Source organism: Strix uralensis, chromosome 3, assembly GCF_047716275.1.
Source record: "Strix uralensis isolate ZFMK-TIS-50842 chromosome 3, bStrUra1, whole genome shotgun sequence".
Lineage (NCBI taxonomy): Eukaryota > Metazoa > Chordata > Aves > Strigiformes > Strigidae > Strix > Strix uralensis.
The window spans coordinates 124,575,397-124,585,844 of NC_133974.1; the positions used below are offsets into that span (position 1 = coordinate 124,575,397).

General features: G+C 38.9%; 1 protein-coding gene across 3 annotated transcripts in view; it reads left to right on the forward strand.

The window, feature by feature from the left end:
- The window catches only part of MCM8 (minichromosome maintenance 8 homologous recombination repair factor), a 17,678-nt gene extending 7,663 nt beyond the window's left edge, over window positions 1-10,015 (forward strand). For 2 of the 3 annotated variants that reach the window (XM_074864269.1, XM_074864271.1), the window contains exons 10-19: window positions 760-958; window positions 1,759-1,789; window positions 2,069-2,209; window positions 3,897-4,038; window positions 4,651-4,846; window positions 5,098-5,311; window positions 6,251-6,460; window positions 7,055-7,131; window positions 7,613-7,802; window positions 9,083-10,015. In XM_074864269.1, coding sequence (XP_074720370.1) covers window positions 760-958; window positions 1,759-1,789; window positions 2,069-2,209; window positions 3,897-4,038; window positions 4,651-4,846; window positions 5,098-5,311; window positions 6,251-6,460; window positions 7,055-7,131; window positions 7,613-7,802; window positions 9,083-9,175 — 1,493 coding nt within the window. In that variant the 3' untranslated portion in view covers window positions 9,176-10,015. The remainder of the gene's footprint in view (window positions 1-759; window positions 959-1,758; window positions 1,790-2,068; window positions 2,210-3,896; window positions 4,039-4,650; window positions 4,847-5,097; window positions 5,312-6,250; window positions 6,461-7,054; window positions 7,132-7,612; window positions 7,803-9,082) is intronic. The other variant, XM_074864272.1, reaches the window with a different exon arrangement.
- Window positions 10,016-10,448: the final 433 nt, after the last annotated feature.

Consider the following 10,448-nt stretch of genomic DNA (forward strand, 5'->3'; position numbering starts at 1 on the left):
TCTGATGTTTTAGGATGTCAGCTGATAGGAAAACCTTTGCTGAACAGCTCAGGTAGGGGGGACATCCTTATTTCCTGAAGTCTTGCTGAGACTTGTTAGTTTTTTAACATTCTCCCTTTAATGTCTCCTTCAACTGATAGGAAAACTGTGATGCTGTAGTGAAAGAGTATTATCTTTCTTAGTTTAGTCTTCCCTGGAGAAATTTTACAACTTTTTTTTTTTCTTTTTTCCCCCAAAGTGAAATACGTTGCGCACAGCTGTAATAGAATGTATTGCAGAGAACTGTAGTACTGATTTACGGTGAGACTGCGTTCTCTGCTCAGTAATCACTGGGGAATATAGAAAATGATTAATTATTAAGCTACATGTTTCATTCTTCTGCACTATGGGTTGTTTTTCCTCTAAATATTGAGTGGAAACATTTTATATTCAACTTTTATGTGATTAGAATAGTGTAATAATTTGAAATTCCTGGAAAACTCTGTTATTCTGGGAGAAAATTCTCCCTATATACATATACCCTTCTAATCCAGGAAAGTGTTATTGTGTATTTAAATGGAGGGAACTTAAAGAACAAATGTAACTGGAAACTTACTTTCCATCAATTTTTGAAAATGCAGATGTTCAGTTACTTAAATATGAACATTTTACACATGGCTGTACTTGATGTTTCTGAATTATCCTATGCCATTTATAAATAACATCAGTACTTAACAATAGAAAAAATACTCTTTCATCCTTTCTCAATTTTTCTAACAGGAGCTTCTAAAAATAAGAATGACAAGTGTATGTTCTTGTTGTACATTGAGGCAAATTCTGTCAGCAACAGTAAAGGACAAAAACCAAAGAATTTTGATGATGAAACTTTTCAAAGATCATTCATGGAGTTTTCACTTAAAGACCTCTATGCTGTTCAAGAAATTCAAGCTGAGGAAAAGCTGTTCAGGCTCATTGTGAAGTAAGTTGTGTCAGACCTTGACTAGGTCTAGGATTAGACTTTTGAATCAGCATGACCACCTTCAGACAAATGTGACAGCTAATCTGAAAGCTATGAAATGTTTGAGGCTTGTGCGATAGCTACCACACAGATTTAACAAACTTTAGTGGGAAAGGGGCTCGGGAGGAAATTAAGTATTGCTGTGGGGATGTTAGGATTTTGGGAGGGATTTAAGGATACAGGGAAGTTAATGGTGTAGTTCACCCCTGAGACAGAAAGCTCTGGGTAAAAAGAGCAATTCATTAATTTTGCTCCTCACTGAGTAAATTCAACTCATCAGTACTATTTTGTTCTCTGCTCTGCTTCTCTACAGCAGAGGAAAGAGGTGCAAGAACTGAGCAGAGGGTGTGAAAGACCCTCAGTTCAGACCCAGAAGTACTCTCCTAGCTGGAGGGTCCCTCAGGCCCCCCAAGTGGAGTCAAAGAATATGAAACTAGCACCTTTAAAAAGAGTGTTACAGGTAGTTACCTGATTAAGATAAGAATGGGTGCAGAAACCACTGGGAAACTGGTTCTCCTCTGGTTTTTTGTGAACTCAGATGAAAGGCTTTTCTTATTTCAACCATATCTGGTTATCTGAAAACTTTAAGAAATTTGCTGCTGCTGAATTAAAGTGATACTGCTAGAAATTCAGCAACATCTAACCAAAAGTTTTATATGTTTGTAGAGGTATTCTGTGAGAAGAGAGACAGAACAAGTGATTATGTAATAGTAATACAAGATTTATATTCCCCTTATGTTACCATGTTCTTTGTTTTTCAGCTCTCTTTGTCCTGCAATCTATGGCCATGAGGTAAGTAATTTAACAGCTCTGCTTGCAACTTCAGTTTGAAATGTTTATGCCACAGTAAACTCCTAAAGGATTTATAAAGCTTATCTGGAGTGGGAGGAAGGGGCAGGGACTGTGTTTACAGGTGACTGACTCATAGTCACATTCAGTGACAAGGAGGTGGCATCCTTATACCCTGAAGTTCAGCCATCCAGAAGGAAGGGGTTATTACAGCCAGTTCTAGGGAGCTGTCAGTATGGGTCACCATGATCAAATACTTAGTGTTGTTATGTACCACTGCAGATTGTAAAGGCAGGTTTGGCCCTGGCGTTATTTGGAGGATGTCAGAAGTTTGTAGATGACAAGAACAGAATCCCGGTGCGAGGAGATCCACATGTTCTGGTTGTTGGAGATCCAGGATTAGGAAAAAGTCAAATGTTGCAAGTATGGTTTGATTATTTCTATTGTCTGACTGTGTTTTCCTTGAATTCCTTGTTACCTTGACTTCTTGAGAGCATGGTAGGATAGCTGTGCTAAGACCAAAGCCTGGCTGGAACTATCTTTTCATCTAGGATGCCTCAAAAATATGATAGTGCCCAAAGGGGTCCTCTGCTGTCCTGTGCTTCCAGGGAGCCTTGCAGAATGGGTGAGGCCTGTTAAAACACTTACCAAGCAGGTATACTTGGTCCAGTCAGTGGGCTTTCAAGTGTAAGCTTGCTGTCCTGCCCTTCTGTAGTTTTTTTTCACCAACCCTTTTTCCCAATGAGGAGCTTCACTCCTTTCCATCTTCATTTAGCTGATCCATTGTCAAATAAAATAAATATGCTCTTGGAACTAATGCAACTTTAAATACCATGTCACTCAACTTCTGTGAGACTTACTTCTGTTCTCTTACCCTGTTCTTATATTGCTAGCACAGATCTCGGCTTTTTGGGAAGGGGACCTGCTTCTGCATGTGGGTTTTAATCTTGGTGGGGTTTTCTGCATGACTGTGACAAAATGAGTTAGTAATAGAATGTTTTCATATTAAACTAAGTGGTTTTAAAGTTCCATGTCTTCCCATGGTTACTGTGAAGTGAAAGAGGGACAGACTTCACTTAGACCTGCAGCGTTGAATACCTCATTTAAAAAGTCTGAGTCTTCCTAATGTCGACATGTTATGTTAGGCTGTGACTTGCAATAACTTGAAGTGATAGATTTGTATGCAGGCATCTTGACAAACAAATGTTTAAATTACTTTTTAATTGAATGGGAACTCTCTAGCATACAGTAGATGTTTGGGTTTTTTTTTTCACATTGTTACTAAACAGAATGCCAGTCAAAAAAATATAGTAAACTGTTCCTCAGATAAGACCCTGAGAGAAGGCTCCTCTCAGTCATCACTATCATAGAAAAAAAAAATCCCAAGGAGAAAACCAAAGTTGTGCAGGAGCCAGGTTTTTTTGTTTCTTTGGGTTTTTTATTCAGTAGTCAGTGCCTGTCTGGTACTGCACAAATGTGCTTTGGGTGTTATCTGTAAATAAACCAGAGGCACCAGTAACTATAGAGAGTTGCAGGGAAAATCCAGTTATAACTGTATTCTAGCCAAATTTAATTGCAACATGTCTGTGTTCAAGCTCACCATGCTTTGCTTTTTGAGTTCATATTTCAAATTGTAGGCTGCTTTCTGGATACTAGAGGCATGGAGAAGAATAGGATTGTCCTTTGTCCCCTAGTTGTGGGGAGAACTCTGCATGCTTCCTCTGAAGCAGCATGTGTGGGGCACTAGGACAAGATTTTTAGTCTAAATAAACCTTGGGGTCTGAAGATACGGAAACTATTTATCTGCAGTTCCATGACAGATAACATGTCCCCAAGCATTTCAACATAATTTGAAAAGTAAGTGCTGTGCCCAAGGTCCTAGTAGTTTTGATAACATAGTAGACAGGGCTGTACTGCAAGTATTGTGACCAAAATTATTCCTGTGTTTTGCAGAAGTATGTCTCTTGGGGTTGTAGGGAGTTGAACTTTACTGTTGGGCCACATTAAGCAGAAAGAAACAAATTTGGGTTTACTTGGAATTGTTTCTCTAGAATAAGGCTTATGAAATTCTTTACCTTGGGGAAGGAAAAAGTATTTATTTCTCTTCTAGGCAGTGTGTAATGTTGCTCCTCGAGGTGTGTATGTTTGTGGTAACACTTCCACCAGCTCTGGCCTGACTGTTACACTGTCTAGAGATGGTGCTTCTGGAGATTTTGCCTTGGAAGCTGGTGCTTTAGTGCTTGGAGATCAAGGTACATGTAATGCTACAGGTTTTGTATTACTGTATGTGGGGGCGTCTGTGCTGCTGAGTCTAAGATTAACTACAGTGCTTGCATAACTGTGGACTAAGAATGTAAATTTAAAGTATGATACTAGCTTTTCACACCTTGGGAGGTTCTGAGCGTCTCCAGTGATTTCTCTGGAGGTGATTCCTACTTTCCTATGGCTTAGGATGTATATGAAACTGGAGTTCTGGAATTCACATACCAGCCTTACTTAATGTCTCAGAGAACTAGGATTTCCTTGTTGAGGAGTCTCTGACTTAATTGCAGTTGCTGGATTCTTACTGGTTTTGAAAAATAGCTGGCTTATGAGATTTGTCATCTCTATTTTTAAAAAGCTTGTTTTGCTATCTTAGTGTGTAATCAAGACACTGCTTCTGCAAGCCATACCAACCTTGTAATGATTCAGCTGCTGCACCATGAAATGAAAACAAACCTTGCTGAAATGGAGACTTGCTCTGTCTCCTGCAGTCTCCAGGACTTTAGATTGGACTTTTGATGCAGCACTGGATCGTAGCATACACTTGTCCATCAGTTAATGTGTTTTCTAATAAGTCTTTGTCTTGTATTAATTGCTTCCAGGAATTTGTGGAATAGATGAATTTGATAAGATGGGAAACCAGCATCAGGCTTTGTTGGAAGCTATGGAACAGCAGAGCATAAGCCTTGCCAAGGCTGGCATTGTTTGCAGTTTGCCAGCTCGGACATCTATCATTGCTGCAGCAAACCCAGTTGGAGGACATTATAACAAAGCCAAAACAGTGTCTGAGAACTTAAAGTGAGCACTTTCTGAAATGCTGCTTCTGTAGTTCATATTCAGGAGTAGATGCTTCTGGCAGCCTTGTAGCTTTCTAGTTTCCTGGAGCTTGAATGCAAGCCTACTGTAATAATTTTTCATGGCTTTTGAGAGAAATTGCTGTTCTAATTTATTCTGAATGAATGGGACAGGATTTTTTAAGTGTCTTTGAAGTGGAGCAGAGTGCTGTAATTTTCTTTGAGCACTGTGTGGTCTTCTTGTCTTTACTCTAGAATGGGAAGTGCTTTACTGTCGAGATTTGATCTAGTTTTCATTTTGCTGGACACCCCAAATGAAGATCATGACCACTTGCTGTCTGAGCACGTGATGGCAATCCGAGCTGGAAAGCAGGCAGCCTGCAGCAGCACTGTTGTGACTCGTAGCAACACTCAGGATCGCTCTGTTCTTGAAGTTGTTTCAGATCGACCGCTGCTTGAAAGGCTGAAGGTAGGACTTTTCCCGTGACTGTTGGTGTGTCCCCTCCTGTGGTGTTCCTTGCACTGGAACCTGGCAACCCTGACCTTCTGAATGTCCTTGGTCTCTAACTCTCATTCTTCTCATGATAATTGGCTCTGAATTAAAGTGGAAACATTTAAGGGTCCAGCCACCAGTTTCTACCAATTGTCTGTTGCAGCTAATGTTACCCGCCCCACTAGAGCTGCTAAAGATGTGTCTCGCGCCATCTTCATCTCCACACAGAAGAGAATTTATTAGCTGAGCTGGGTTTTTTTCGGTTGTGGTAGTGAGGGCACTTTGCATGAGACTCTCTAAAGCAAATCTGCTGTGTTAGATTTCAATGAAGAGCTACAGAAGTAGACTGGATATAATAATTTGATATAACACAATGTGCTGTGAAGTATTGAATCCAAATAAAGCAGTGTGTAAACAAATGCTTGGGCATCTGCAACGCATGATAGATTTGGGGATTATAGGAGAGGAAGCATATTTCTTATTAAACTTAAGTGATCAGTTTGAGGCCGATATTGTCAAATGCCAGGTCTTGGGAGAAATATCCCCTACTGGAGCTGAATGTGTGCACTTGTGGAAATGGGATATCAGCAGTGATGGTTTAATCTTCTGTGGAGATTATAACAACTGAAAAATTGGATTTTCTCTTTTTGAGAGAAAATTATTGATATAGTTAAATCATATTTGGCAATTATAATTGCAAATGAGAAGCTTCAGCTGCTTTTTTCTGAAATGTCCAGGTGTGTTTAAGACTTTAATTAAGACTTCTTAACTATATGCTTCATATATGAAGCATTAAAGCCTTTACACAGTGAAGATTTCACCAGATAAAGCATAGAAGATGAAGATTTTATGTTAAGATTTGTATTGTATAGGGTTCTGACAGACAGAAATCTAAGATCTTTGTAATTGGGTTAGATCTCACCAGGAGAAAACTTCGATGCCATTCCACATCAGCTGCTGAGGAAGTATGTTGGATATGCTCGGCAGTACGTTCACCCAAGTTTATCTCCAGAAGCTGCTCAGGTCCTCCAGGAATTCTACCTTGAGCTCCGGAAACAGAACCAAGGAGTAGACAGCACACCGATCACCACGAGGCAGCTAGAGTCATTGATTCGACTTACAGAGGTAAATGCAAGCTGTAATACTTAAGGGATCAAAAGCAAAAAGATTATTCCTAAGCTACTACAGATATCCTATTATTTTTGACATTTACTGTTCTCTATTCACTGTTATGCTTTTTCGTTGTGCTTTTAAAAAAAAAAAAAAAAAAAAAAAAAGGCGAGCATGCAAGAGACTTACAAATGCTTAAGAGCTACTGTTCCTTAAAGTGTGTTATAAAGTAAAACACCCTTAAGGGGACGGAAAGAGAATCTATCACATTCTCCTGAAAGGAGAAAAAGTAGGTGCAGGTAGGAACAAGATGCTGCTCATCTTGAACTTAAACTGCTGCTGTTTTCCCTAACGCTATGACTTAATAACACTATTTGTGATCTGCTGCTTCCCAAGAATACACTGTTAAAAAGCAAATAAACTTCAAGCTACATCCTAATAATGCAGGTATGCAGGAGATGACATTGAAACACTATTGAAAAAATAGAGTAATCTTCCTGTAAATCCTGTAGGCTCAGGTTCCACCTCTGCTCCTAAAATTTGTGCTTGTTGTAGAGCGATTGTAGCCTTTTTTCACATACCTTTGTGGGGTGTTTACTTTGTTTTAAGGCACGATCAAGGCTGGAATTAAGGGAGAAATCTACCAAGGAAGATGCTGAGGATGTAATAGAAATAATGAAATACAGGTAATGCACACCACTTTAAAAATAAATAAAGCATCACAGTGCTATTCATTCAAAACTTTTGTTTTTTAAATACAGATGTGCAAACGCAGTGAAGAAATTACTTTATCAAGTTTAGGCCCATGATGCCAATATTCAGATTTGTTAGTTCTTCTTTAAAAACTGACAGCAGCCCTGAGTTGAATGCTTAGGCCTTTGAGTTGTATCATGGTAGCGGTTATGTGTGCAGTAACTTAGGCATGACGTGCTGCCAAAGGTTTTTTTCCTCTTGTGTAATTACTCTCTGTTGTTGCAGTTGAACAATTTAAGTTTAAAAGTGATTTGGACAGATGCTTAGTCTAAGTTCCCTAGATAAGAAACCATCCCCTAGGAAGAAAGTCACTATGTGGCTTCTGAAAGCTATCTTAAGCAGTTATATTTTGGGAAGCAAATTTATGTACTCTTGCTTTTACCTCCTGTTGGTCTTTTTTTAATATATTTTTAGCATGCTGGGAACCTACTCTGATGAGTTTGGAAAGCTGGACTTTGAACGTTCACAGCATGGGTCTGGGATGAGCAATCGGTCACAAGCAAAAAGATTTGTTTCTGCCCTTAACAGTATTGCAGAGAGAACTTACAACAATCTCTTTGACTTGCAACAGCTTCGACAGATTGCAAAGGAGCTACAAATACGAGTAAGTTTTGGAAATCAAGTGTTTCTTCAACAACAGACTGCAAGACCAGTCAAAACTATTTGTTGCAAAATGGAAAGTGGAAAAGGCACATCTGTTGTGCCTCTCTGCAATGAACAGAAATAAGCAGCACTTGCTGCTTTTAGGCTGGACGCTCTTCCTGAATTGTAAGCTTTACTAATGTTACTAGCTGTTTGACTGTAACAACTGCTGGCACTGGTAAGGGTTGGCTCTACTTCTGAGGTTGGTCCTTAACAAGATTCTGCTTTGTTTTGTGAAAGGCAGTTTTGGTTTCAGTATATTTTACTTCCTCTGGCTCCCCAGGGGACACACCTATTTTAATTTCCAAATTTAGACTGTTGAGGTGTCATGTTCTATTTCAGCAGTACAGTCACATTTCTGCTTGGCCTTCTCTGGCCCAAATATGCCTTTTGGGTTTTCGTTCCCGCTTCAAGCGTCCCAATGTTGTAACTCGATAGGAACATCGTGTAGGACAGATGGCCACAAACGTGTTTTATCCTAGAATTGATTTGCATTCTGTATTTGTAGTGAACTTGAGTCAAATAAAAATATCAATAGCTAATTCTACTTTTTGCTTCATGATAAAAAGCTTTAAATGCCAATTTAAAACTTAAAACTGGATTTCAGGTGTAATGAGTGAAAAGCAGTGATAATGAATTTCTCTTTGTGGACCTTATTATGGGCAATAATGCTGTGCTTTCTGTTACCTGGTTAGCCTGCTTTGGCCTGCTGAGGCAAGATGGCTTCAGCTTCCAAACTTGTTCAAACATTGACTGTATATAAGACTGGATTTGATGTGAATCCTGTCTGACCGAACACATTACTGCCAGCTCTCTTCTCACAATCACTCATTCAACAACCTATAGCCAATTCTATTAATTCCAATTTTCCCTTTATATTAAATATTTTTTGCCCATACCTGTGACAAATACTTGGAAATCAGTGAGAGTTGTAGAAATCAGGCTTGACTTTGGTAGATACTTGTGTTTCAGACCTTACATTTATACATATGTAACTGCATACTTTCTGTATGTCATAAAGTGGAGAACACTTGTTCTATGTAACACCACAGTAAAAACAGTGTGTAAGTAAAGCACAAAAGGATGCAACTGACTGTATGCCACCTCCTAGTAGGTCAGCAGTTTGCTAAGGGAGCTAGCCTATTCTTAGCTCACTCTATTTCACTAAGTTCTTTTAAAGTGTTTATGTTGCTTTACATCAGATAAAATGTTGTTCTAATTTTTTTTTTCTTCTTTTCACAGGTATCAGATTTTGAAAGCTTTATTGGATCCCTAAATGATCAGGGTTACCTTTTGAAAAAAGGTTCAAGAGTTTATCAGCTTCAGACTATGTGAAAAGAGCCACTGTGATAAACTTTCTTGAGGCATAATCATTACATCTGGGCTGGACTGATGGACCTGCAGCAATGAAGCACATGGAGCTGCACCCTGGCACGGTAGTCGGGGCACTGCTGGCACTGTTGCTTACTGGTGCGAGATTCCTGTTCAGAAACCAGCAGTGCCCACAGGCTGGCTTTAAGCTGCTGTAGAACAAACTGACACCTGGTATTACTGCTCCATTCATCCTATAGGTCTGCTAGCCCCCATGAGGCTCCGTAAGACCAGCATGTACTTCATCATCCTTGAGGAGAGGAAAGTATATTTTATATTGGCATTATTGCAGTGCCGTAACAGGTTTTACTTCTAAAAGAGACGTTGGACCCACAAATTTAAAACCAGAAATCTTTCATGAGAAGGTGCGAGTTGTATTTTTACCACTGTAGTTCATTAAAGGAACATAAAGTATAGATATGTTTCCAAAAGGTTAGGAACCTCCAGGTTGAGACACCACAGTTTTATAGCTGTTAAGAAGTGCTACATTATTGAAACCGATGTGGTTTTCTGCTTTGTAGCTCTGTATTTATTGGTTTTTGTAGCTGAGCATTTCTATCTGAAATGCAGGTCTGATTTAAGAAAATATCCTTATTACAATACTTAATTTGTAAAACAGGAATTGGATTTTATTTGTCTTTCATTAAACTTTATATATGAGAAATCTGTGATTTGTTCAAGAACATTATGCAGTACCAGTGAATGTGGGTGTTAATGGCCATTACAAGATACATAATGTATGTTTCAGTGTAACATGTATGATTTGGTGTAACTGTTCCCAACACAAGAATGTGCATTCTGCAAGAGCAGTGTTGAATGTTTCCTGACTTTTGGGAGATCAGAATCATGGTCTAGTGCAGTAAAATGGCAGAGGAGAAGCTTTCAGTGTTAAGTATTAAAAAACAAACAGAACCGCCCAAAAAATATTTTAAAAATTCAAGAATGCATTGCTGATACTTCTGTTTTCCCTCTTTTATTTCTCCATAATTGTAAGACAAGAAAATAAGCTTCATTATTTCTGCTTTTTTCCTGACTTAAGGAACTGATCTACAGCATCCTTCCACAGCAGTTTTGTATGAAATCACAAGCTTTACAGCTTTGAAAGAATGTGTTAAACTGCTCTGTGCTGCCTCAGTGTGAATCTAGTTTAATATACTTGAAGTTGAAAACTAGTTTGACAGATGCACTGCTTAAGAGAAAACTAAGAAGTTATAACTCTCTACATAGGATCCAGTAG